At 39.4% G+C, this 23,721-nt stretch overlaps 6 protein-coding genes across 9 annotated transcripts; 5 read left to right on the top strand and 1 right to left on the bottom strand.

The window, feature by feature from the left end:
- Positions 1 to 1,967: 1,967 nt before the first annotated feature.
- Positions 1,968 to 2,738, top strand: LOC144525597 (gamma-crystallin M3-like). The gene is made up of 3 exons (XM_078262573.1): positions 1,968 to 2,000; positions 2,110 to 2,352; positions 2,460 to 2,738. Exons 1-3 carry the CDS (start codon positions 1,968 to 1,970, stop codon positions 2,736 to 2,738), a joined length of 555 nt encoding a protein of 184 aa, XP_078118699.1.
- A 3,748-nt stretch (positions 2,739 to 6,486) lies between these two features.
- LOC144525596 (gamma-crystallin M2-like) lies at positions 6,487 to 7,258 on the top strand. The gene is made up of 3 exons (XM_078262572.1): positions 6,487 to 6,519; positions 6,630 to 6,872; positions 6,980 to 7,258. Exons 1-3 carry the CDS (start codon positions 6,487 to 6,489, stop codon positions 7,256 to 7,258), a joined length of 555 nt encoding a protein of 184 aa, XP_078118698.1.
- Positions 7,259 to 9,509: 2,251 nt separating this feature from the next.
- Positions 9,510 to 10,280, bottom strand: LOC144525598 (gamma-crystallin M2-like). Its single transcript, XM_078262575.1, has 3 exons — positions 10,248 to 10,280; positions 9,896 to 10,138; positions 9,510 to 9,788 (listed from the first exon to the last, which is right to left on the bottom strand). The coding sequence occupies exons 1-3, from the start codon at positions 10,278 to 10,280 to the stop codon at positions 9,510 to 9,512; spliced, it is 555 nt and encodes a 184-aa protein (XP_078118701.1).
- Positions 10,281 to 10,995: 715 nt separating this feature from the next.
- LOC144525610 (gamma-crystallin M3-like) lies at positions 10,996 to 11,765 on the top strand. The gene is made up of 3 exons (XM_078262589.1): positions 10,996 to 11,028; positions 11,137 to 11,379; positions 11,487 to 11,765. The coding sequence occupies exons 1-3, from the start codon at positions 10,996 to 10,998 to the stop codon at positions 11,763 to 11,765; spliced, it is 555 nt and encodes a 184-aa protein (XP_078118715.1).
- Positions 11,766 to 16,997: 5,232 nt separating this feature from the next.
- LOC144525611 (gamma-crystallin M3-like) lies at positions 16,998 to 19,251 on the top strand. 3 transcript variants are annotated; one of them, XM_078262592.1, is made up of 3 exons: positions 16,998 to 17,012; positions 18,623 to 18,865; positions 18,973 to 19,251. In XM_078262592.1, the coding sequence occupies exons 1-3, from the start codon at positions 16,998 to 17,000 to the stop codon at positions 19,249 to 19,251; spliced, it is 537 nt and encodes a 178-aa protein (XP_078118718.1). The 3 variants fall into 3 exon arrangements, with proteins under 3 accessions (XP_078118718.1, XP_078118716.1, XP_078118717.1); XM_078262590.1 differs by lacking the exon at positions 16,998 to 17,012 and adding an exon at positions 18,481 to 18,513; XM_078262591.1 differs by lacking the exon at positions 16,998 to 17,012 and adding an exon at positions 18,481 to 18,501 and having other exon boundaries at positions 18,614 to 18,865.
- Positions 19,252 to 22,236: 2,985 nt separating this feature from the next.
- LOC144525609 (gamma-crystallin M3-like) lies at positions 22,237 to 23,006 on the top strand. Of its 2 annotated transcripts, none has more exons than XM_078262587.1 (3): positions 22,237 to 22,269; positions 22,378 to 22,620; positions 22,728 to 23,006. In XM_078262587.1, the coding sequence occupies exons 1-3, from the start codon at positions 22,237 to 22,239 to the stop codon at positions 23,004 to 23,006; spliced, it is 555 nt and encodes a 184-aa protein (XP_078118713.1). The 2 variants fall into 2 exon arrangements, with proteins under 2 accessions (XP_078118713.1, XP_078118714.1); XM_078262588.1 differs by having other exon boundaries at positions 22,237 to 22,257; positions 22,369 to 22,620.
- Positions 23,007 to 23,721: the final 715 nt, after the last annotated feature.

Here is a 23,721-nt window from a genome sequence, read left to right on the forward strand (position 1 = left end):
AGAACTTCCGTTGTGTAATCTGGATGCAGCGTTTTTTTGTTGCAATTGTTTTCTGGGTTTATGTGCTTTTCTTTTTGCATCGTTTCATATTTGCAGCGCGTTTATGTATTTGGTTGTGTTGTGTGTATTTGCAGCGCGTTTATGTATTTGGTTGTGTTGTGTGTATTTGCAGTGCGTTTATGTATTTGGTTGTGTTGTGTGCATATTTGCAGTGTGTTTGCTGAATGCTGCGCATGTGTTGTGAAATTAATGAAGTTGTTTTCTTAATTTGCTTGTGTTTTGTCTATTTGTGTGTGTTTTCTTAAGTTGCAGAGCGTTTGCCCCTGTCGGCCACCGTACTACTTACCCGAAGGATGGAAAAATCAGGCAAATCCCCACTGAGGCCTTTGTAGAATGTGCTCTTGTGTGGAACTTAAAACTTACATGAGTGGAAAGTGGCATATCCACACAGGTATTTTAATTCAAACATGGAACATATTGTAATAAATCGACAATATTCAGGTTTTGCCTTCCACCATCTGTTGTTGCGCTACACTTTGGTTTAGCAGAAAGCACAGCCATCTTATCCAAAGGGCCTGGTTTTATACCCTATCAAGTTATGCAGTTATACAGTTAGAAATTAAATATAGTTAGAAAAAATATCCAACAGCTCTATAACTACAGTGCAAACTTACCAAAGTTCTGGGCTTGTGCCACTGCTGTTCTCCTTCAGTACAGCTTAGCACAGGAGGGACCACTGGCACCTTCAGCTGAGAGTAATGTGCTGACTGGAACAGCAAAGTGACACAGTGGTTGCATAACGCTGCTCCAGCAACACATGTGCAGCTGTGATGAAACAGCTCTACAGGAATGGAATCTTTCAGTACCACCTGCATAAGTAAAATGTCATAGTAAATACTTATTTATCTTAGCTTGGTCACTGTTTAACCATTCTTTTAGGACACAATCTTGTTTTTACAATATTTTCTATATCTAATATTCAATAATCACAGGCCAAATGTCATGTATTTCTATATGTTGGATTAGAGTATGTTGTATAATATGCCAACTGCATTAGATCATGATCCATAATCGTTTTTCTTTGAAACATGATAGCCTAATACCTTAAAGACAAGATTGCATCTTAAATTAATGATGTAATGATTAATTGTTGGAGCAGGGGACCAGACATCAACGATTCATTGGACATTACTGATTATTTTAGGCAGGTCTTGGAGACATCTACTAAACATTGACATTTTCGGCGACACGGGTTAAGTAAACCGGAAACTGATATGCCGACTTCTGGCTACAGCGGAAGTTCGTCACTACACTTGTGCACAGAGTCTATTGTATGATTGCTGAATCGTTCTGTTTCCTTATGTACTGTAACTCTTATGTTAAGACAACATAATGTTTTTGTATAATCAAATATTTACTCTGTCAGATTAGGTGATTAAAGAATAATACATTTGTGCTGTGTTGCTATGTCATGTTGGCCCCCAACCAATCATAGCTTGCCGTCTTTCACGACCTACGCGGTGTCATCAGGAATGTGCTAGGAACTAACTTTCAAAAACAAGAATGTAAACAAAAATGGTGTCCGAAGCGGTGTGTTTGATACTGGCTAATTTGTGTTTTGAAAAGCCTAATAAAAGAAAGAAAAAATTACAGAAAAAATGACATCAGTCATCACCATGTTTACAGTTCTGTGCTCCTATTGGTCAATGTCACGAAACACGTTGAATTTTTCATATTTAGCGAGAAAAGGCAAAAAACACTTCTCTTTTTGTTGGGACGTCATAGTACCCAGTCCTTGAAAAAAAATTTTACATAACCCCTTCTGTTGGCTTCCATAGTAAGTTGCTGAGTAAGGGGGCTCTCTGAGGGGGAGGGGGCACTCATTCTTTACGTTTGGTCGTGTATAAAAGGAAAGGGTTAAACAGGTAGGAAGGCAGTTCAGGAGCAACAGCACATCTACAGCCAACATGACCAACACCAACATGAACATGAGGGGCAAGGTACTTTTAAAAATATTTTTGTAATTAGCATAAATTGCTGTTTACAAAATAGGATCACTAAATTCACCGTCCTGCTTAATTTCTAACCATTACAATTCACTATTTTCAGATTATCTTCTACGAGGAGAGGAACTTCCAGGGTCGCCACTATGAGTGCATGAGCGACTGCTCTGACATGTCCTCCTACATGAGCAGATGCCACTCTTGCAGGGTGGAGAGCGGCTGCTTCATGGTCTACGACCGCACCAACTACATGGGAAACCAGTACTTCATGAGGAGAGGAGAGTATGCTGATTACATGAGCATGATGGGAATGAGAGAATGCATCAGGTCTTGCCGTATGATCCCCATGGTAGGTATATCACGGCATCCGTGATACTATTATACTACTACAGTTGTCAACCAGTACTAAACTTGATATTAAGACATTTTTTTGTTTATGTTCTCTCCAAAAAACAGCACAGAGGTCAGTTCAGGATGAAGATCTATGAGAGGGAGAACTTCGGTGGTCAGAGTTACGAGCTGATGGACGACTGTGACAACATCATGGACCGTTACCGTATGAACGACTGCCAGTCCTGCCACGTGATGGACGGCCACTGGCTGATGTACGAGCAGCCCCACTACAGAGGCAGGATGATGTACATGAGACCCGGAGAGTACAGGAGCTTCAGGGACATGGGCATGAGTGGCATGAGGTGGATGAGCATGAGGCGTATCATGGACTCCGGCTACTAAATGTTCACTGAATGTGTCAAATACCATTAAATAAATAATATCTGCACTATTTCAACTTCTGTCAAGTTTATTGTCCAACTGTCAATATGAAATATTATGCAGTATTATACAAAACTATATTTGAGTTATAAAATTAAGTACATTTTTTATTTTTAGGCAGCAAGCAGGTGTTAGCAAGAACATGTTTATCCTAAAATGTCTCAAATCTGAAATACTGTTAAACCTAGGGTGACCATACGTCCCAGTTTGACCGGGACAGTCCTGATTTTGAGTTGCGTGTCCCGAGTCCTGACAAAAGCCTGTCGGGACGCTAAAATGTCCCGGTTTACACCAACCACTATGAAAAGTTATCCCAGTTGTCAGCGATTACATAGCCAGATGTCGTCTTATTATAGCCCGATCATTAACTAAATCCATGTAGAAAGACTAATAAAGCAGCCCAGCGTATGATTTTAACAATGTGTGTGTGTGTGTGTGTATCAGTCAATCGTAGCGGTCTGCGTCTGCATAATCTGTGCAGCCAGCGTTACAATGTATATTTGAAAAACATTGTTGCAATGCCTTTTCTTATCTGTCTTGTTTTAACCGTAGACAGCGAAAGGGTTTTAACCGGGCACAAATGCTCCCGTTGAGCGGATCTTTTCGCTCATAGACCATTCCCACCTTAAAGGCGCTACTCGTCACACAGACCAATTTTGCTGACACCTGTGCGCAATTTCACAGTAGGCTTTCAGCCAACAAATTGATTCTTGAGCAAATTCACTCCACTAACAAATATACGGAATGACTGTTTCCAATAGGGAAGCTATCTGCTCTATCAAATGAGATTACATTTGTGTGTGTGTGTTGTTGGTTAGAATAACACTGGTAACACTTTACGGTAAGGGTACATGAATTATCATGAATTCATGCATGAATTAATTGATGTATGTATTACTGCATTCCTTAATATCCCATGAATCATCAGGAATTTACGTGTTCAAAGTCTGTCATTTCGTGACCTCATACATGAACAACACAACTAAAGTATTAGGTACGTGGGAACATCATTATGAATTATAAAGCATGATCATGATTATTTTTTTTTCTGCAAATAAAAATGTGGTCATCACTGCGCACATTGTGATTTGAACACAACTTGTGCATAATGATGTACCCACCTTACTTAGTGCTTTAGTTGATGTGTTGTTCATGCATGAGGTCATGAATGAGAGACTATGAACTCATGTCAATTCCTAATGATTCCTAAGATATAAAGGAATGAAGTAATGCACAAATCATGAATTAATTCATGCATGAATTTATAAATCATATACCCTTACCGTAAAGTGTAACCATAACTTTAGTTCAAGCCTGTGGCAGCAGTTCCAAATAATTCATTTAGTGCCATGCAATGAAAAATATCTTTTCACAAAGTTTTTCACAAGTTCAGTGGGTGAATTTTCCAAAAGAATGCATTAACTCTGAAAAATAAAGTTGGTCCCACACTAAACTCACTCAATGTCTTTTAATATTATTTCTTAGATATGTAGGCTACATACCAAGAAAATTCATGAATATTAACTGAGATACCCCATTATGTTGTGAGCAGTAGGCCTACGTGTGCTGTTGGCAAAATTGTGTCTAATCTGTCTGGTTCTATGTCTGACCTGGGCTGGCACATGTTCACGTTGAAAAGCTACAATGTTCCGGTTTTATTTCCGGGAAATCTGGTCACCCTATGTTAAACCTAACAGACAAAGGCTTTCCATCGATCTCGAAAGAAGGATTAATATTCAGGTATATACCAATTGGTAAACATTACATACAGGCTATGTATGAACAAAAATTGAACAATGAAATCAAATTAAGACTATTACATTTTCAAAGCAAGGTAAAAAATGTATTTGTTCCAAGGTTAGCACATTCTTAATTAATAACCTGCTTGCAGATGTTGCTGATGAATGCAAGTCACTCCTTTTGGGTGCCGTGGTAGCTCACCTGGTTGAGTGTGCTCCCCCCGTGTACCAAGCCTTACTCCTTACTGCACTGGCCGTGGTACAATTTCAACCCGCGGCCCTTTGCTGCAAGTCGTCCCCCCTCTCTCTTTCCCCCTTTCCTGTCTACAGCTGTCCTATCAATTAAAGGCAAAAAGCCCCCAAAAAAACAAAAATGCAAATCACTTCTTTATTTCAAAAGTGGTGGCTGAAGTATTTACAGGTTTTAAACCCTAAGTGACCATGTGTACATCATACGAAATATGGAAGGCACCTCAGACTTTAAAAAAACATCTGATTAGAAGTACCAATCAACCCATGATGTAGCTAACATAGCCACTTAAGCTAGCTAATGATAACAAATGTTTGTTGTTAATGCAACCTACTAAGATTTAAGACGTTAAATATTACGGTAGTTATGCCTCTTTTTCCTAGCCAGTTCACTTAAATTCTGGTTAAATGTTAGATAAATTCAGCAATTATAGTTCTGTGTTTTGTTCCGCCTACAACGGTGAAGCATTGTTAATTCGCTAAACGTTAGCTCTGATTCCTCTGACTGGCTCCTTCTCTGTACATTGTTGCCTGAGGCTCATGTGGGTGTCAAAGTAATCAAGAGCTATTTGCCATACTAAACTGAACGAAAGAACAAGGCTTCTTGTTTGGAATAATTCAAATTGATGGCCAAAACATATAAAGATAATACAGTTAAAATATCCAGGAGACTCTTCTGTTTCTTTAACAAAGGAATACTGGGGATTTTTTTAAACCAAAAAAACTCTGAAGCCATCAGTTCTTGGGAACTACATGCAATGGGGGTGTTACATACAGTATATGAAATTACAATTCAACATTTACTGCGGTCACAGTTCATTATGTTTTAGTTACAAAGAACATTTCAAATATTTAATTTATTTTAATTTATTTTAAATATATAAGTAATAAGGCTAAACACTACATTATGGGATAGCTAATACCTCCAATAATATCAGAATCAAACAACACAAACTAAAATTAACATTGTTAGCTGATTTTTAACCAAATTCCAAATCTGAGCATATTCATACAACTATCATTAAATTATTTGAGATTAATCTTCATCACTTACTGCATTTTATTATTCTTTGAATATATTTGATTAATTGTATGTTTTCTGAATCTTTCCGTTTTCTAATCTACTTCAACTCTTATGTTGAGACAATGTTTTTGTATATTAAAATGGTCACTGTGTCAGATTAGGCGATTAAAGAATCATAAATTCATGCCGTTTTGCCATGTCATGTTGGCCCCCAACCAATCATAGCTAACCGTCTTTCACGACCTGCGCGGTGTCATCAGAAACATGCTAGGGACAAATTTTCAAAAACAAGAATGTAAACAAAAATGGTGTCCGAAGCGGTGTGTTTGATACTGGCTAATTTGTATTTTGAAAAGCCTAATAAAAGAAAGAAAGAAATACAGAAAAAATGACATCAGTCATCACCATGTTTACAGTTCTGTGCTCCTATTGGTCAACGTCACGAAACACATAGAATTTATCATATTTGGCGAGAAAAGGCAAAAAAACACTTCTCTTTTTGTCGGGACGTCATAGTACCCAGTCCTTGAAAAAGATTTTACATAACCCCTTCTGTTGGCTTCCATAGTAAGTTGCTGAGTAAGGGGGCTCTCTGAGGGGGAGGGGGCACTCATTCTTTACGTGTGGTCATGTATAAAAGGAAAGGGTTAAACAGGTAGGAAGGCAGTTCAGGAGCAACAGCACATCTACAGCCAACATGACCAACACCAACATGAACATGAGGGGCAAGGTACTTTTAAAAATTTTTTTTGTAATTAGCATAAATTGCTGTTTACAAAATAGGATCACTAAATTCACCTTGCTGCTTAATTTCTAACCATTACAATTCACTATTTCCAGATCATCTTCTACGAGGAGAGGAACTTCCAGGGTCGCCACTATGAGTGCATGAGCGACTGCTCTGACATGTCCTCCTACATGAGCAGGTGCCACTCCTGCAGGGTGGAGAGCGGCTGCTTCATGGTCTACGACCGTCCCAACTACATGGGAAACCAGTACTTCATGAAGAGGGGCGAGTACGCTGACTACATGAGCATGATGGGAATGAGAGACTGCATCAGGTCTTGCCGTATGATCCCCATGGTAGGTATAACATGGCATCCGTGATACTATTATACTACTACAGTTGTCAACCAGTACTAAACTTGATATTAAGACATTTTTTTGTTTATGTTCTCTCCAAAAAACAGCACAGAGGTCAGTTCAGGATGAAGATCTATGAGAGGGAGAACTTCGGTGGTCAGAGTTACGAGCTGATGGACGACTGTGACAACATCATGGACCGTTACCGTATGAACGACTGCCAGTCCTGCCACGTGATGGACGGCCACTGGCTGATGTACGAGCAGCCCCACTACAGAGGCAGGATGATGTACATGAGACCCGGAGAGTACAGGAGCTTCAGGGACATGGGCATGAGTGGCATGAGGTGGATGAGCATGAGGCGTATCATGGACTCCTGGTACTAAATGTTCACTGAATGTGTCAAATACCATTAAATAAATAATATCTGCACTATTTCAACTTCTGTCAAGTTTATTGTCCAACTGTCAATATGAAATATTATGCAGTATTATACAAAACTATATTTGAGTTAAAAATATTTGATTTTTTTTAGGCAGCAAGCAGCTGTTAGCAAGAACATTTTTATCCTAAAATGTTTCAAATCAGAATTACTGTTAAACCCAACAGACAAAGGCTTTCCATTGATCTCGAAAGAAGGATTAAATTTCAGGTATATACCAATTAGTAAGCATTACATACAGGCTATGTATGATCAAAACTATTACTATTTATTATTACGGTAGTTATGCCTCTTTTTCCTAGCCAGTTCAATTAAATTCTGGTTAAATGTTAGATAAATTCAGCAATTATAGTTCTGTGTTTTGTTCCGCCTACAACCGTGAAGCATTGTTAATTCGCTAAACGTTAGCTCTGATTCCTCTGACTGGCTCCTTCTCTGTACGAGGCTCATGTGGGTGTCAAAGTATTAAAGAGCTATTTGCAATACTGAACTGATGGAAAGAATAAGGCTTCTTGTTTGGAATAATTAAAATCGATGGTCAAAACATATAAAGATAATACAGTTAAAATATCCAGGAGACTCTTCTGTTTCTTTAACAAAGGAATACTGGGGATTTTTTTAAAACAAAAAAACTCAGAAAACATCAGTTCTTGGAAACCACATGCAATGGGGGTGTTTATATAATGCCACTTTATATTCATTCAGTACTTTTTGCACATTGTCTGTTGTTTGCCTGTTGTTTGTTTGTTTGGTTGTTTGTTGGTTTGTTTTTATTGTGGAAAAACTGCTGCTGTAACAAGTGAATTTCCCCATTGTGGGATGAATAAAGTATTATCTAATTCTAATTCTAATCTAATGAAATTACATTTCAACATTTACTACGGTCACGGTTCATTATGTTTTCGTTATAACAGTTAAAAAAAGAACATTTCAAATATTACATTTATTTAAATTGATTTTAAATACATAAATAAAAAGGCTAAACACTATATTATGGGATAGCTCATACCTCCAATAATATCAGAATCAAAAAAAAAAAACTAAAATTAACATTGTTAGTTGATTTACCAAATTACAAATCCGAACATTCATACTACAATCATTAAATTATTTGAGGTCAATCTTTATCACTTATTTTATTATTCTTTAAATACATTTGATTAATTGTATGTTTGCTGAATGCAGTTTTTTCATCTACTTCTCCTCTTATGTTAAGACAATGTTTTTGTATATTAAAATGGTCACTGTGTCAGATTAGGCAATTAAAGAATCATAAATTCATGCCGTTTTGCCATGTCATGTTGGCCCCCGACCAATCATAGCTTGCCGTCTTTCACGACTTGCGTGGTGTCATCAGGAATGTGCTAGGGACTAACTTTCAAAAACAAGAATGTAAACCACAATGGTGTCCGAAGCAGTGTGTTTGATACTGGCTAATTTGTGTTTTAAAAAGCCTAATACAGTAGCCTGGCTCCGCCCTCCTACGTACTTACGCTCAATTTTCATTTCCCTTCAGTACTACATCTGGGTTTGCGGTATATTCTTGGGTTTTCTCCAGCCAAATTTTTTGCGGTCCAATCAGCGAACAGAGGGAGTGGCTGAGAACTATGACGTTGAGGCCGTTCGCTACTAGAGTTGTAGTTCCTTAATGGCAACAATCTTTGCTGAGTTTTGTTGGTGGCCATGATGTTGTGGCCCTCCTCCCCACGGGGTTCGGGAAAAGTTAGATTTTCCAGCTTGCTCCGTTAATGGCGAGGGAGTTGGCTAAGGCGAACACTAGCGATGCTAAGCCGACGTCACGACCAAACGTTAGCGATTGGTTATGGCAGATCCAGAGTGGCTCTGGGCAGATCCAATAGTTTTAAACTTCAACAGAGTACCCACCTTCAAGGAAGTTAACACTCGTTAATGGAGAGTGGCCAGACTCTCTGTACAAATGAAATGTACGAGAGTCTGGTAGGACCAGACTACTAATACAGTACAAGAAAGAAAGAAATGACAGCCCTTTCCTCTTTTTCACAGTTCCACCTTGCCACACTTACATGGCTTACAAAACAGTTAATTTCATAACTCAAATATATTTTTGTATAATACCGCATAATATTTCATAGTGACAGTTGGACAATGAACTTGACAGAAGTTGAAATAGTGCAGACATTATTTATTTAATGGTATTTGACACATTCAGTGAACATTTAGTACCAGGAGTCCATGATACGCCTCATGCTCATCCACCTCATGCCACTCATGCCCATGTCCCTGAAGCTCCTGTACTCTCCAGGCCTCATGTACATCATCCTGCCTCTGTAGTGGGGCTGCTCGTACATCAGCCAGTGGCCGTCCATCACGTGGCAGGACTGGCAGTCGTTCATACGGTAACGGTCCATGATGTTGTCGCAGTTGTCCATCAGCTCGTAACTCTGACCACCGAAGCTCTCCCTCTCATAGATCTTCATCCTGAACTGACCTCTGTGCTGTTTTTTGGAGAGAACAAAAACAAATAAATGTCTTAATATCAAGTTTAGTGCTGGTTGTCACCTGTAGTAGAACAACAGTATCACGGATGCCATGTTATACCTACCATGGGGATCATACGGCAAGACCTGATGCAGTCTCTCATTCCCATCATGCTCATGTAGTCAGCGTACTCGCCCCTCTTCATGAAGTACTGGTTTCCCATGTAGTTGGGACGGTCGTAGACCATGAAGCAGCCGCTCTCCACCCTGCAGGAGTGGCACCTGCTCATGTAGGAGGACATGTCAGAGCAGTCGCTCATGCACTCATAGTGGCGACCCTGGAAGTTCCTCTCCTCGTAGAAGATAATCTGAAAATAATGAATTGTAATGGTTAGAAATTAAGCAGCAAGGTGAATTTAGTGATCCTATTTTGTAAACAGCCATTTATGCTAATTACAAAAAGATTTTTAAAAGTACCTTGCCCCTCATGTTCATGTTGGTGTTGGTCATGTTGGCTGTAGATGTGCTGTTGCTCCTGAACTGCCTTCCTACCTGTTTAACCCTTTCCTTTTATACACGACAAAACGTAAAGAATGAGTGACCCCCTCCCCCTCAGAGAGGCCCCTTACTCAGCAACTTAGTATAGAAGCCAACAGAAGGGGTTAAGTACATTTTTTTCAAGGACTGGGTACTATGATGTCCCGACAAAAAGAGAAGTGTTTTTTGCCTGTAGTCTTAACATAAGAGTTACAGTAGATTAGAAAACGGAAAGATTCAGCAAACATACAATTAATCAAATGTATTCAAAGACTAATAAAACACAGTAAGTGATGAAGATTAATCTCAAATAATGTAATGATAGTAGTATGAAATATGCTTGGATTTGTGATTTGGTATTGAAAATCAACTAACAATGTTAATTTTAGTATTACATCATCAGTTCTGTGGTCCTATTGGTCAACGTCACGAAACCCGTAGAATTTTTCATATTTGGCGAGAAAAGGCAAAAAATGAATAAAACACTCTTTTTGTCAGGACATCATAGTACCCAGTCCTTGAAAATAATTTACATAACTCCCTCTGTTGGCTTCCATAGTAAGTTGCTGAGTAAGGGGGCTCTCTGAGGGGGAGGGGGCACTCATTCTTCACGTTTGGTCATGTATAAAAGGAAAGGGTTAAACAGGTAGGATGGCAGTTCAGGAGCAATAGCACATCTACAGCCAACATGACCAACACCGACATGAACATGAGGGGCAAGGTACTTTTAAAATCTTTTTGTAATTAGCATAAATTGCTCTTTACAAAATATGATCACTAAATTCACCTTGCTGCTTAATTTCTAACCATTACAATTCACTATTTCCAGATCATCTTCTACGAGGAGAAGAACTTCCAGGGTCGCCACTATGAGTGCATGAACGACTGCTCTGACATGTCCTCCTACATGAGCAGGTGCCACTCCTGCAGGGTGGAGAGCGGCTGCTTCATGGTCTACGACCGCACCAACTACATGGGAAGCCAGTACTTCATGAAGAGGGGCGAGTACCCTGATTACATGAGCATGATGGGAATGAGAGACTGCATCAGGTCTTGCCGTATGATCCCAATGGTAGGTATAACACGACATCCGTGATACTATTATACTACTACCGGTGACAACCAGCACAAAACTTGATATGAAGACATTAATTTGTTTTTGATTTCTCCAAAAAACAGCACAGAGGTCAGTTCAGGATGAAGATCTATGAGAGGGAGAACTTCGGTGGTCAGAGTTACGAGCTGATGGACGACTGTGACAACATCATGGACCGTTACCATATGAACGACTGCCAGTCCTGCCACGTGATGGACGGCCACTGGCTGATGTACGAGCAGCCCAACTACAGAGGCAGGATGATGTACATGAGGCCTGGAGAGTACAGGAGCTTCAGGGACATGGGCATGAGTGGCATGAGGTGGATGAGCATGAGGCGTATCATGGACTCCGGCTACTAAATGTTTATTGAATGTATCAAATGCCATTAAATAAATAATTCATGCACTATTTTAACTTCTGTCAAGCTTAATGTCCAACTGTCACTATGAAATATTGCACAAATTTGCTGATTTGTTTATTGGTCTACATCAATCAGGAAGCAGAGCACATAGTGATCTGAGCATCAAGAAAAAAAAAAAAGGTAAAAAGGAAATGCCATTCCAATTATACAGGAGCAGAAACCAAAATGTAAGCTCTGATCTATATCCTGCGTCCAAGGTAACAACATCATTGAGATCTTTTGCTGATTTGGATAGGTCAAGAAGCCTGGAAATAAATGATCTGCCTTGAGGAATTACCCTCATCGCAAAATTAAAGTGGCCTAGAAGAGAGTGCAATTCCCTTTTAGAGAAGGACCGTGAACTTTGAGCGACGTCATAACCTGGATAATTTCTCAAGGGGCAGCAAGGCTTGCATATGGTTGCAATCGAGAGTGATGCAATGGCATCACTTTAAAAGCATCTGAAATATCCGCCTTTGCAAGCCAAGCTCCTCCTCCTGCCCTTTTAATGAAATTGATAGCGTCATCAACGGTGCTTTAAAACATGGAAAAAGGGGCTAAAGGAATGAGGCTATTGATGCTATCAGCCGAATCATTGTGGGGAGCGGAAAGGTCATTGATCACACGTTTTTTACCTGAATATTTTTGAGTGGCGATCCCTATGGGATTTATCCTAAAAATTGGAAAAGGAGACCTATCGAATGGACCTATCATAAAACCTTTTCTAACCTCCTCCAACAAGACATCCACCATTTCTTTGATGTGGACAATACATTTTTACAACTGAATGACACAGCAGGCAAATGCAACAGACCAGCAAAGAAACCTTGAACAAGACCAGTCAATAAATAATCCACGAAACAGTGGTTTGGATGCTTCCTCAACGCCCGTCCCAGCCTAGGGACGTTGATGGGAGTTGACGGTTTTATTTATTTCGCTCTGCTTTCATGAAGCGGCTTCTCCTCGGACACACCAACTTGGGGTGGGCATCCCCACAGTAGCTACAGACAAAGATATTTACAGTTATACATCCTACAAATATTCTCATTACGGCTCGGGCCAGGATGGGACAGATGAGTGGCAGTTTTAGAGCAGAGATAAGTGGAGTGTGCGCGAGAGCCACTGATGGCAAGGCAAGGCAAGGCAATTTTATTTATATAGCACATTTCAGCACAAAGCAACTCAAAGTGCTTTACATAAAACATTAAATATTGAAAAGCAAAGAGCAAAATAGTGATTCAAAATAAAAATAAAAATATTAACGAATACAAGTTTAATACCATATAAGATAAAAAAAAATTAAAAATCATAGTTCAGTATAACAATTAATACGAGAATGAAAATCCAAGAGTAAAATTCACAGTTCCGTATTAAAATTTTATACGAAATAAAATACAAGAATAAAATTCCCTGTTCAGTATGAAAAAAAAAAAAAAAAAGGAATTAAGGAAAAGCAACATCAAAAAGAAAGATCTTCAGCCTTGATTTAAAAGAGCTGAGAGTTGGGGCGGACCTGCAATTTTCAGGTAGTTTGTTCCAGATATGTGGAGCATAATAACTGAATGCTGCTTCCCCCTGTTTAGTTCTGACTCTGGGGACCACAAGCAGACCTGTCCCAGACGACCTGAGAGGTCTGGGTAGTTCATAGTGCACTAACAGATCTGAAATATATTTTGGTTCTAAACCATTTAGGGATTTATAAACCAGTATGAGTATTTTGAAATTAACTCTTTGAGGCACAGGAAGCCAGGGTAAAGACTTTAGAACTGGAGTGATGTGATCCACTTTTTTGGTCTTAGTGAGAACTCTGGCTGCAACGTTCTGAATCAGCTGCAGCTGTCTAATTGATTTTTTAGGGAGACCTGTAAGGACGCCGTTACAGTAGTCAAGTCTACTAAGGATAAAAGCATGGACAAGTTTTTCCAAATCCTGCTGAGACATAAGTCGTCTAATCCTTGATATATTCTTAAAATGGTAATAGGCTGACTATGTTATTGTCTTAATGTGGCTGTTGAAATTCAGGTCTAAGTCCATCACTACACCAAGATTTTTTGCTTTGTCTGTTGTTTTTAACAGTGCCATTTGAAGCTGAGCGCTGACTTTCAATTGCTCTTCTTTTGCTCCAAAAACAACTACCTCAGTTTTGTCTTCATTTAATTTAAGAAAATTGTGACAGTTGTTGATTTGTTCTATGCAATTAGTCAGTATTTGTATTGGACTATAGTCTCCTGGCGTTAAAGTTATATAAAGTTGTGTATCGTCCGCATAGCTATGGTAACTCATCTTGTTGTTTTCCATAATCTGAGCCAATGGAAGCATGTAGATGTTGAACAGGGGAGGTCCCAGAATTGAGCCTTGGGGAACTCCATATGTCATAATTTTACGCTCAGATACATAAAGGCCAACCCAGTTTTTCAATCGATCTAGTAATATCTCATGGTCGACCGTGTCAAATGCCGCACTAAGATCAAGTAACACCAAGACTGAGGTTTTGCCACTATCTGTGTTAGAGTGGATGTCATTAAAGACTTCAACAAGAGCTGTCTCAGTGCTGTGCTGTGGTCGGAAACCTGACTGGAAGGCATCAAAACTGTTGTTTAGAGACAAGAAAAGGGTGAGTTGTCGAAAAATCACTTTTTCAATGATAGTTGACCATTAGTGACGTATCTAGATTGTTCTTTTTTAAGAGTGGCTTGATGACTGCAGTTTTTAGGGCCTCTGGGAAGATACCTGTAAGAAGAGATGTGTTTATAATTTGTAGGAGATCTGAAGCCAAACAAAACATTTTTGAAAACGTTTGTTGGTAGGATATCGAGGCAGCAGGAGGAGGTTGTCAATAGTTGTATAATGTCCTCCAGGTTGTTGTGGTTGATCATCTGAAATCGTGTCATAATGGGAATTTATTTTGTTTGGTCTCTGTGACAACACAGGTCCTGTACTTGGATACGAACGCATTAACTGTTTGTCTAATTTTCTGAATTTTATCTGTGAAGAAGATGGCAAATTGCTACAGGCCTTAGTGGATAAAAAATTCGATATTACTGGTACTAGAGGGTTTGTTAGTCTATCGATAGTAGCAAACATGAAACAAAACATGTGAGTTATTATTGTTTCTGGCAATAATGTAAGAGAAGAAGGACCCCTTGCATTCCTTAGTTCAAAGTTATAAATGTGAAGTCTCTCTTTATAGGAGTCATAATGGACCTGGAGAGTAGTTTTTGCACACCTACGCTCAGCTTTTCGACACTCCCTTTTTCTCTGTTCTTACCAGTGTGGCATTTCTCCATGGAGATCTTTTTTATCAGATACAGTTTTGACCTTAATGGGAGCAATTGCATCAATAATGTTTGTAATTTTACAATTGAAATTACCTACAAGCTCAGTGACTGAGACTCCGGAAGAGCAGGTGTGGAGGAGAAAAGCTCAACGAATGATTCACTGGTGTTCTCAGTGACGTACCATTTTTTGATTACCTTTGTTTGAACACTTTTTTGTACAGAGAAAATGCCATTAAAGAAAAAGACAGGAATGATCAGATAGAGCAACATTAGTCACCTCGACATTGGAAATGTTCAGACCCTTGGAGATAATCAAGTCTAAGGTGTGTCCCTTATTGTGTGTGGCCTGTGTCACATGCTGAGTCAGTCCATAGTTTTGAAAAACACAACATAGTTCTTTACTTCCTCTGTCCTGGGGATTGTCAACATGAATGTTAAAATCCCCCGGCACAACTCACACAGTCAAAATCAATACAGATCGCAGACAGCAGTTCAGCAAAATCTTCGAAAAAGGCCGCATAGTATTTAGGTTGCCTGTAGATATTAAGAAATATAGCTCGAGGAGAGGACCTCAGCTGAAGAGCCACATATTCAAAACTAGCAAAATTTCCGTAAGATAACTTTGTACATTGAAATGAGTCATTAAACAAAATGGCGACTCCACCTCCTTTCTTATTAAGTCTATTCTCACTCATAAAGTTAAAATTCGGAGGAGCTGACTCAATAAGTACAGTAGCACTGTTATTATTGTCCAACCAAGTTTCAGTTAAAAACATAAAATCAAGGTTGTGCTTAATAATAAAATAATTGATTTAAAAAGGATTTTCCTGCCAAGGACCTGATGTTTAGTAGGGCAAGTGTCAGTTTGTTAAATGTATTAGCTGTCTCATTTTTTGTGATAGACTGCGGCTGACAAGGGATGGATACTAAATTCACTGTCTTAGCAGTGAAGTCGTTGTTCTTACATAGTGTCTTCACCAATTTGTTTTGTCTGTTACTGATTCTGACTGGAAAGATGGAACTGGTTTGTGGAAGGAGCTGGTGTGTGGGAGTACGCATGTGCACATGTCCACTGGATGTAAACAGTCAATCGTGAGTGATGGAGCAGGAAAGGACTTGGTGCCCTGTGAAGTGCCTACTTATCAGAGCAAGGTCGACCATGGACCAGTCCATTCTTTGGTTGAGCGTTGAATGAACATTGCGGCCTTTGCAGAAAAAACGACTTATGATACTCATAAAATAAAGTTCCACCATAGAGAGAGCTAGGTCGGAAACAATGGTGAGATAAGTAGCAAGTTCAGCTCTGCGAGTCGGATAGACTTCACAAATTACATCCCTATATACTCCAAAGGCTACACAGAACTCGGGAAAGGTCAGAGTTTTAAACAGTCTAGGGTCCCCATCTTTTAACACGACGGATATGTCGCCACAGTATACAATGCAGTCATATCGAGGAGGGAAGATTGACAGTGCCATAAGCACTGGGTCACTGGCTGGAGGTGCGCTTGGGCCCGGTTGAACATGGCCACCGGCCCATTTGTGTGCAGCAGGCCTGGCGGCAGTCTCGAGATTTTTTGCTTCTGAGCATTTTTTTTCCGGATGAGTGGGGAGGAGGCACTGGCAGGATGACAGCCAGTTGAACGTCCAGAGAGTCGCAGAGGAGGACGAATAAATCCTCATGAGAGGCGCCGATTGGAGGCTGGATACTGTGATTAAACAAGGTTTCCAGTATCTTGGGCACAGGCCAATCACCAATGCAGGGAGGCTTCGAGGTTTTACTCACCAACCGCTGGGAGCTTCGATGGACAGTGGCGTTGTCGTCGGAAAGGCATCCTCCCCTGGCCTGGTTGAAGCTGCAATGGCCGGATGTCATCGAGTCAATTTGCCAGGAATCATCGACAGCAGTGGAAGTCATGGCCGTCACCAGGGTGAGTAGGACCAGACGTTTGAAGCTAGACAAAAGCATGAGCTTTGATGTGCAAACAAGATTAAGTAGCATAGATGCAAGCGGCTAAGTAGGGCGCCCTGTTTGAGTGAAGCCATTTAGCAGTGAGGGGAGTTGACCAGCTGATGCGCTGATGCAGATCAGCTGATGCAGCTCAACTGATGTGACCGTGTTGTTGGCCAATAGCGGTTAGCACCATCTTGACTACTTGGCCTGCCAGAACTTGATGCTGACGCTCACTTTACGAGCAGCCCCACTACAGAGGCAGGATGATGTACATGAGGCCTGGAGAGTACAGGAGCTTCAGGGACATGGGCATGAGTGGCATGAGGTGGATGAGCATGAGGCGTATCATGGACTCCTGCTACTAAATGTTCATTGAATGTGTCAAATACCATTAAATAAATAATGTTTGTACTATTTCAACTTCTGTCAAGCTTATTGTCCAACTGTCACTATGAAATATTATGCGGTATTATACACAAATATATTTGAGTTATGAAATTAAGTATATTTGATTTTTTTAGGCAGCAAGCAGCTGTTAGCAAGAACATTTTTATCCTAAAATGTTTCTTTTGAACATCTGAATTACTGTTAAACCCAACAGACAAAGGCTTACCATTGATCTCGAAAGAAGGATAAATATTCAGGTATATAACAATTAATAAACATAACATGCAACTAAGGATAATCAAAAATTGAACAATGAAATCTAAATTAGACTGTTACATTTCAAAGCAAGGTAAAATAAAATTATTCATTACACTGTTGGCACATTTTTAATTAATAGCCTGCTTGCAGATGTTGCTGATAAATGCAAATCACTCCTTTATTTCAAATGTGGTGGCTAAAGTATTTACAGGTTTTAAACCATGAGTGAGCACCTGTACATCGTACTGAAACATAGAAGGCGCTTCAAACTTCAAAATACATCTGATTAAAGGTACCATTGCCGTCAACCCATGGTGTAGCTAATTGTAGCCACTTAAGCTAGCTAACGTAAGTTGTAATATATATATATATATATATATATATATAGAGAGAGAGAGAGAGAGAGAGATCGATAGATAGACTTTATTAATCCCAAATTGGGAAATTACTCTGTTACAGCAGCAAGTTACAAGTAACCAAGGACATACACACATACAGAAAATACAAGAAATATACTAGAAATAATAAATAAGATTAAAAAATGAGATAGCAAAAATAAAAATGCCATAACTACTGAAAAATATACTTAGAGGGATGAAAATAAAAAACACTTCTCATTTTGTTGGCACGTCATGGTACCCAAGACCTTGAAAAAATGTATATAGTCTCTACATTCTGTTGGCTTCCATGGTAAGTTGCTGAGTAAGGGGGCTCTCTGAGGGGGAGGGGGGCACTCATTCTTTACGTTTGGTCATGTATAAAAGGAAAGTGTTAAACGCAACAGCACATCTACAGCCAACATGACCAACACCAGCATGAACATGAGGGGCAAGGTACTTTTAAAAATATTTTTGTAATAAGCAGAAATTATTGTTTAATAAATAAGATAACTAAATTCACCATACTGCTTAATTTCTAACCATTACAATTTACTATTTACAGATCATCTTCTACGAGGAGAGGAACTTCCAGGGTCGCCACTATGAGTGCATGAGCGACTGCTCTGACATGTCCTCCTACATGAGCAGGTGCCACTCCTGCAGGGTGGAGAGCGGCTGCTTCATGGTCTACGACCGTCCCAACTACATGGGAAACCAGTACTTCATGAAGAGGGGCGAGTACGCTGATTACATGAGCATGATGGGAATGAGAGAGAGCATCAGGTCTTGCTGTATGATCCCCATGGTAGGTTTAACATGGCATCCGTGATACTATTGTTCCACTACAGGTGACAACCAGCACAAAACTTGATATTAAGACATTCATTTGTTTTTGATTTCTCCAAAAAACAGCACAGAGGTCAGTTCAGGATGAAGATCTATGAGAGGGAGAACTTCGGTGGTCAGAGTTACGAGCTGATGGACGACTGTGACAACATCATGGACCGTTACCGTATGAACGACTGCCAGTCCTGCCACGTGATGGACGGCCACTGGCTGATGTACGAGCAGCCCCACTACAGAGGCAGGATGATGTACATGAGGCCCGGAGAGTACAGGAGCTTCAGGGACATGGGCATGAGTGGCATGAGGTGGATGAGCATGAGGCGTATCATGGACTCCTGCTACTAAATGTTCACTGAATGTGTCAAATACCATTAAATAAATAATGTCTGTACTATTTCAACTTCTGTCAAGCTTATTGTCCAACTGTCACTATGAAATATTATGCGGTATTATACAAAAATATATTTGAGTTATGAAATTAAGTATATTTGATTTTTTTTTAGGCAGCAAGCTGCTGTTAGCAAGAACATTTTTATCCTAAAATGTTTCTTTTGAACATCTGAATTACTGTTAAACCCAACAGACAAAGGCTTACCATTGATCTCGAAAGAAGGATAAATATTCAGGTATATAACAATTAGTAAACATTACATATAGGCTACGGATAATTAAAAATTGAACAATGAAATCTAAATTAGACTGTTACATTTCAAAGCAAGGTAAAATAAAATTTATTCATTACACTGTTGGCACATTTTTAATTAATAGCCTGCTTGCAGATGTTGCTGATACATGCAAGTTACTCCTTTATTACAAAAGTGGTAGCTAAAATATTTACAGGTTGTAAACCATAAGTGAGCACCTGCACATTGTACGAAACATGAAAGGCGCTTCAGACTTCTGATTTAGACTTATCATTGCAATCAACCCATGATGTAGCTAACTGTAGCCACTTAAGCTAGTTAGGGACCGTTCAGTATTTATGGAATGGACCACCGGAGGAAAATAGGGGAGGGTCATGTCTTTTTCATTCTTTGTTGATGGGAGGGTCATCCAATTTATTTTAGTCTAGGGGGGAGGGTCACCCAACTTTTGTATTCATGAGAAACAGCAACATTTCAAAGTGGCTTGTTTGGTGCATATTTATCCATGTAGCTCCATGTAGCTCTCTCAGTCTCAGCCCCTTTCGCTAGCAGATGGGTCCCTCCTTGTTTAGTCAGTCAGACAATTTGAGCTGTAGCTTTAGAGACCGTGGGATTTCCCAAACTGAATAAATCCCGCATGCACATATAAACACAAATCTGCTTTGCTAGCTCCATCGTGTTGTAACCATTGGCATCTGCTGAAAAAATAATTTTATTCATTAGCGCCGCTGACAGCACCACCCGGGAGGGCATGAGACGGGAGGTCTCCAGGCTGCAGCCCACACCCATATCTGACTCAAATATCCTTTCGGTCCCTGTGATTATTTGTGAAATTGTGCAAACGACAGCCTTTTCAAGGCATTTGAGAAGGAAGGAGTGGTAGCATGCAAGCTCCCAAATGACGCTCATCTGAGAAATGGAGTTTTGGATAATGTTCAGCTTCGGCAGCTTTACCATATGCTAAAATATACAATGGCTGATGAAACCTACTGACGAGTCCATAGCAACCAGTGTTGAATTTCTTATTACCAGTGTGCTTTGCTGAATGGTCTCAATGTTTTATTGTTTTATTTCATGTGAATACTAGTTTACTAAAGGAGTAACTTAGTATTTGAAGTAATGCAGTAATGCAGGAAGTGTGCATTTAGTTTCCATGCTTATTGTGTTTCCACAACAATGTTAGTGAGTAAATCTACTGAAATGGCCACCGCAACATAACAGAGGAGTGTGATGCATAAGATGAGAATGCAGAGGTTTAGTCACATATGTCATGGCTGTAAAAAAAAAAAACAATGGGCATCTGTACATCTTTGCCAAGCGCAAACCAGTACAGAAGGATTCAATAAATTGTTGGGGAGGGTTATCCCTTTTTTCCTAATCATTTTGGAGGGTCATCCAAAATGTATTGCTGGTGAAGGGAGGGTCAGGTCTATTTTGACTAAAGATCCCAAAACTCCTCCTGTGGCCCCTGAAATTAATAACGAACAGTCCCTTAATGTTAGCTAATGTATTTTGTTAATGCAACCTAGTAAGATTTAAGACATTAAATATTACTGTAGTTATGCCTCTTTTTGCTAGCCTGTTCACTTAAATTCTGGTTAAATGTTAGATGAATTCAACAATTAGGGTTCAGTGTTTTGTTCTGCCTACAACGATGAAGCATTGTGAATTTGCGTTAGCTCTGATGCTTTCTTCTGAATGGCTTCTTCTCCGTATGAATGGTGACTGAGCCTAATGTTGGTAAGAAAGTATTTAGAGCTATTTGCCATACTAAACTGATGGTAAGAACAAGGTTTCTTGTTTGGAATAAATAAAATCGATGGCCAAAACATATGAAGCTATAATATTTTTAAATTATCCATTATATTTGAGGTTAACAAAACTACATGCATTGGGGGGGTGTTACATATACGAAATTACAGTTCAACATTTATTCGGTCATTATGTTTTCATTACAACAGTTAAAACAAGGACATTTAAAATATTAAATTTCTTTTAATTTATTTGAAATAGGCTATATAAATAATCATGGGGTAGCTAATATCTCCAATATCAGAATCATACAAACACAAACTAAAATTAACATTGTTTTGTTGATTTTCAATACCAAGTCAGGAATCTGAGCATATATTTATACTACTATCATTACATTATTTGAGGTCAGTCTTTATCATTGTATTTCATTAGTCTTTGAATACATTTGATTATTCTTATGTTGGCTGAATATTTCTTTTCTCTTCTACTTCAACTCTTATGTTAAGACTACACAATGTTTTTGTATATTAAAATGGTCACTGTGTCAGACAAGGCAAATAAAGAGTCTGTTTTGAAAAGCCTAATTAAAGAAAGAAAAATGACAGACCTTTCCTCTGTTTCACAGTTCCACCTAGCAACACCTACATCATTCCTCATCACCATGTTTACAGCTATGTGCTTCTATTGGTCCTGCCATAAAACGTGTAATTTGTCATATTTTGCGAGAGAAGGCAAAAAACACTTCTCATTTTGTTGGGACGTCATGGTACCCAAGACCTTGAAAAAATGTATATAGCCTCTACATTCTGTTGGCTTCCATGGTAAGTTGCTGAGTAAGGGGGCTCTCTGAGGGGGAGGGGGGCACTCATTCTTTACGTTTGGTCATGTATAAAAGGAAAGTGTTAAACGCAACAGCACATCTACAGCCAACATGACCAACACCAGCATGAACATGAGGGGCAAGGTACTTTAAAAATGTTTTTGTAATAAGCAGAAATTATTGTTTAATAAATAAGATAACTAAATTCACCATACTGCTTAATTTCTAACCATTACAATTTACTATTTACAGATCATCTTCTACGAGGAGAGGAACTTCCAGGGTCGCCACTATGAGTGCATGAGCGACTGCTCTGACATGTCCTCCTACATGAGCAGGTGCCACTCCTGCAGGGTGGAGAGCGGCTGCTTCATGGTCTACGACCGTCCCAACTACATGGGAAACCAGTACTTCATGAAGAGGGGCGAGTACGCTGACTACATGAGCATGATGGGAATGAGAGAGAGCATCAGGTCTTGCCGTATGATCCCCATGGTAGGTTTAACATGGCATCCGTGATACTATTGTTCCACTACAGGTGACAACCAGCACAAAACTTGATATTAAGACATTCATTTGTTTTTGATTTCTCCAAAAAACAGCACAGAGGTCAGTTCAGGATGAAGATCTATGAGAGGGAGAACTTCGGTGGTCAGAGTTACGAGCTGATGGACGACTGTGACAACATCATGGACCGTTACCGTATGAACGACTGCCAGTCCTGCCACGTGATGGACGGCCACTGGCTGATGTACGAGCAGCCCAACTACAGAGGCAGGATGATGTACATGAGGCCCGGAGAGTACAGGAGCTTCAGGGACATGGGCATGAGTGGCATGAGGTGGATGAGCATGAGGCGTATCATGGACTCCTGCTACTAAATGTTCATTGAATGTGTCAAATACCATTAAATAAATAATGTTTGTACTATTTCAACTTCTGTCAAGCTTATTGTCCAACTGTCACTATGAAATATTATGCGGTATTATACACAAATATATTTGAGTTATGAAATTAAGTATATTTGATTTTTTATGCTAGTTAATGTTAGCTAATGTTTGTTGTTAATGCAACCTAGTAAGATTGAAGACATTAAATATTACTGTAGTTATGCCTCTTTTTGCTAGCCTGTTCACTTACATTCTGGTTAAATGTTAGATGAATTCAACAATTAGGGTTCAGTGTTTTGTTCTGCCTACAACGATGAAGCATTGTGAATTTGCGTTAGCTCGGATGCTTTCTTCTGAATGGCTTCTTCTCCGTACGAATGCTTTTTTTGTGATCAAATGTTTTTAATCAACACACATCATAGACACAACCAGCAGTATGTTACAGGTAACAGAACATACATGTAACACCCCCCTCCCTCTCCACAAATAAAAATAACTACATAAATGAAATAAAATAAAAATTACATTAATGAATTAATATGAAATAAGAACTGTACACTTAAAACAATATCAACCCACCCTCCCCAGGACCCCGTGGGCTGGCAGCTGTAATCGCAGTCTGCCTTTTATTGTCTCTGCCATTAAAAGCTACATATCTACATTCACCTGTCTAGCACCATTGATGCGAGCTGTTGAAAGTTCCATA

The sequence above is a fragment of the Sander vitreus genome, chromosome 11 (genome assembly GCF_031162955.1).
Source record: "Sander vitreus isolate 19-12246 chromosome 11, sanVit1, whole genome shotgun sequence".
NCBI lineage: Eukaryota > Metazoa > Chordata > Actinopteri > Perciformes > Percidae > Sander > Sander vitreus.

What these genes read in the sequence shown, in the direction of transcription:
- LOC144525610 (XM_078262589.1), top strand. Translation starts at nt 10,996, where the DNA reads ATGACCAACACCGACATGAACATGAGGGGCAAG. An exon ending in ACATGAACATGAGGGGCAAG is followed by an intron (nt 11,029 to 11,136) that starts GTACTTTTAAAA and finishes CACTATTTCCAG; the next exon opens with ATCATCTTCTACGAGGAGAA. An exon ending in CTTGCCGTATGATCCCAATG is followed by an intron (nt 11,380 to 11,486) that starts GTAGGTATAACA and finishes TCCAAAAAACAG; the next exon opens with CACAGAGGTCAGTTCAGGAT.
- LOC144525609 (XM_078262587.1), top strand. Translation starts at nt 22,237, where the DNA reads ATGACCAACACCAGCATGAACATGAGGGGCAAG. An exon ending in GCATGAACATGAGGGGCAAG is followed by an intron (nt 22,270 to 22,377) that starts GTACTTTAAAAA and finishes TACTATTTACAG; the next exon opens with ATCATCTTCTACGAGGAGAG. An exon ending in CTTGCCGTATGATCCCCATG is followed by an intron (nt 22,621 to 22,727) that starts GTAGGTTTAACA and finishes TCCAAAAAACAG; the next exon opens with CACAGAGGTCAGTTCAGGAT.
- LOC144525611 (XM_078262590.1), top strand. Translation starts at nt 18,481, where the DNA reads ATGACCAACACCAGCATGAACATGAGGGGCAAG. An exon ending in GCATGAACATGAGGGGCAAG is followed by an intron (nt 18,514 to 18,622) that starts GTACTTTTAAAA and finishes TACTATTTACAG; the next exon opens with ATCATCTTCTACGAGGAGAG. An exon ending in CTTGCTGTATGATCCCCATG is followed by an intron (nt 18,866 to 18,972) that starts GTAGGTTTAACA and finishes TCCAAAAAACAG; the next exon opens with CACAGAGGTCAGTTCAGGAT.
- LOC144525597 (XM_078262573.1), top strand. Translation starts at nt 1,968, where the DNA reads ATGACCAACACCAACATGAACATGAGGGGCAAG. An exon ending in ACATGAACATGAGGGGCAAG is followed by an intron (nt 2,001 to 2,109) that starts GTACTTTTAAAA and finishes CACTATTTTCAG; the next exon opens with ATTATCTTCTACGAGGAGAG. An exon ending in CTTGCCGTATGATCCCCATG is followed by an intron (nt 2,353 to 2,459) that starts GTAGGTATATCA and finishes TCCAAAAAACAG; the next exon opens with CACAGAGGTCAGTTCAGGAT.
- LOC144525598 (XM_078262575.1), bottom strand. Translation starts at nt 10,280, where the DNA reads ATGACCAACACCAACATGAACATGAGGGGCAAG. An exon ending in ACATGAACATGAGGGGCAAG is followed by an intron (nt 10,139 to 10,247) that starts GTACTTTTAAAA and finishes CATTATTTTCAG; the next exon opens with ATTATCTTCTACGAGGAGAG. An exon ending in CTTGCCGTATGATCCCCATG is followed by an intron (nt 9,789 to 9,895) that starts GTAGGTATAACA and finishes TCCAAAAAACAG; the next exon opens with CACAGAGGTCAGTTCAGGAT.
- LOC144525596 (XM_078262572.1), top strand. Translation starts at nt 6,487, where the DNA reads ATGACCAACACCAACATGAACATGAGGGGCAAG. An exon ending in ACATGAACATGAGGGGCAAG is followed by an intron (nt 6,520 to 6,629) that starts GTACTTTTAAAA and finishes CACTATTTCCAG; the next exon opens with ATCATCTTCTACGAGGAGAG. An exon ending in CTTGCCGTATGATCCCCATG is followed by an intron (nt 6,873 to 6,979) that starts GTAGGTATAACA and finishes TCCAAAAAACAG; the next exon opens with CACAGAGGTCAGTTCAGGAT.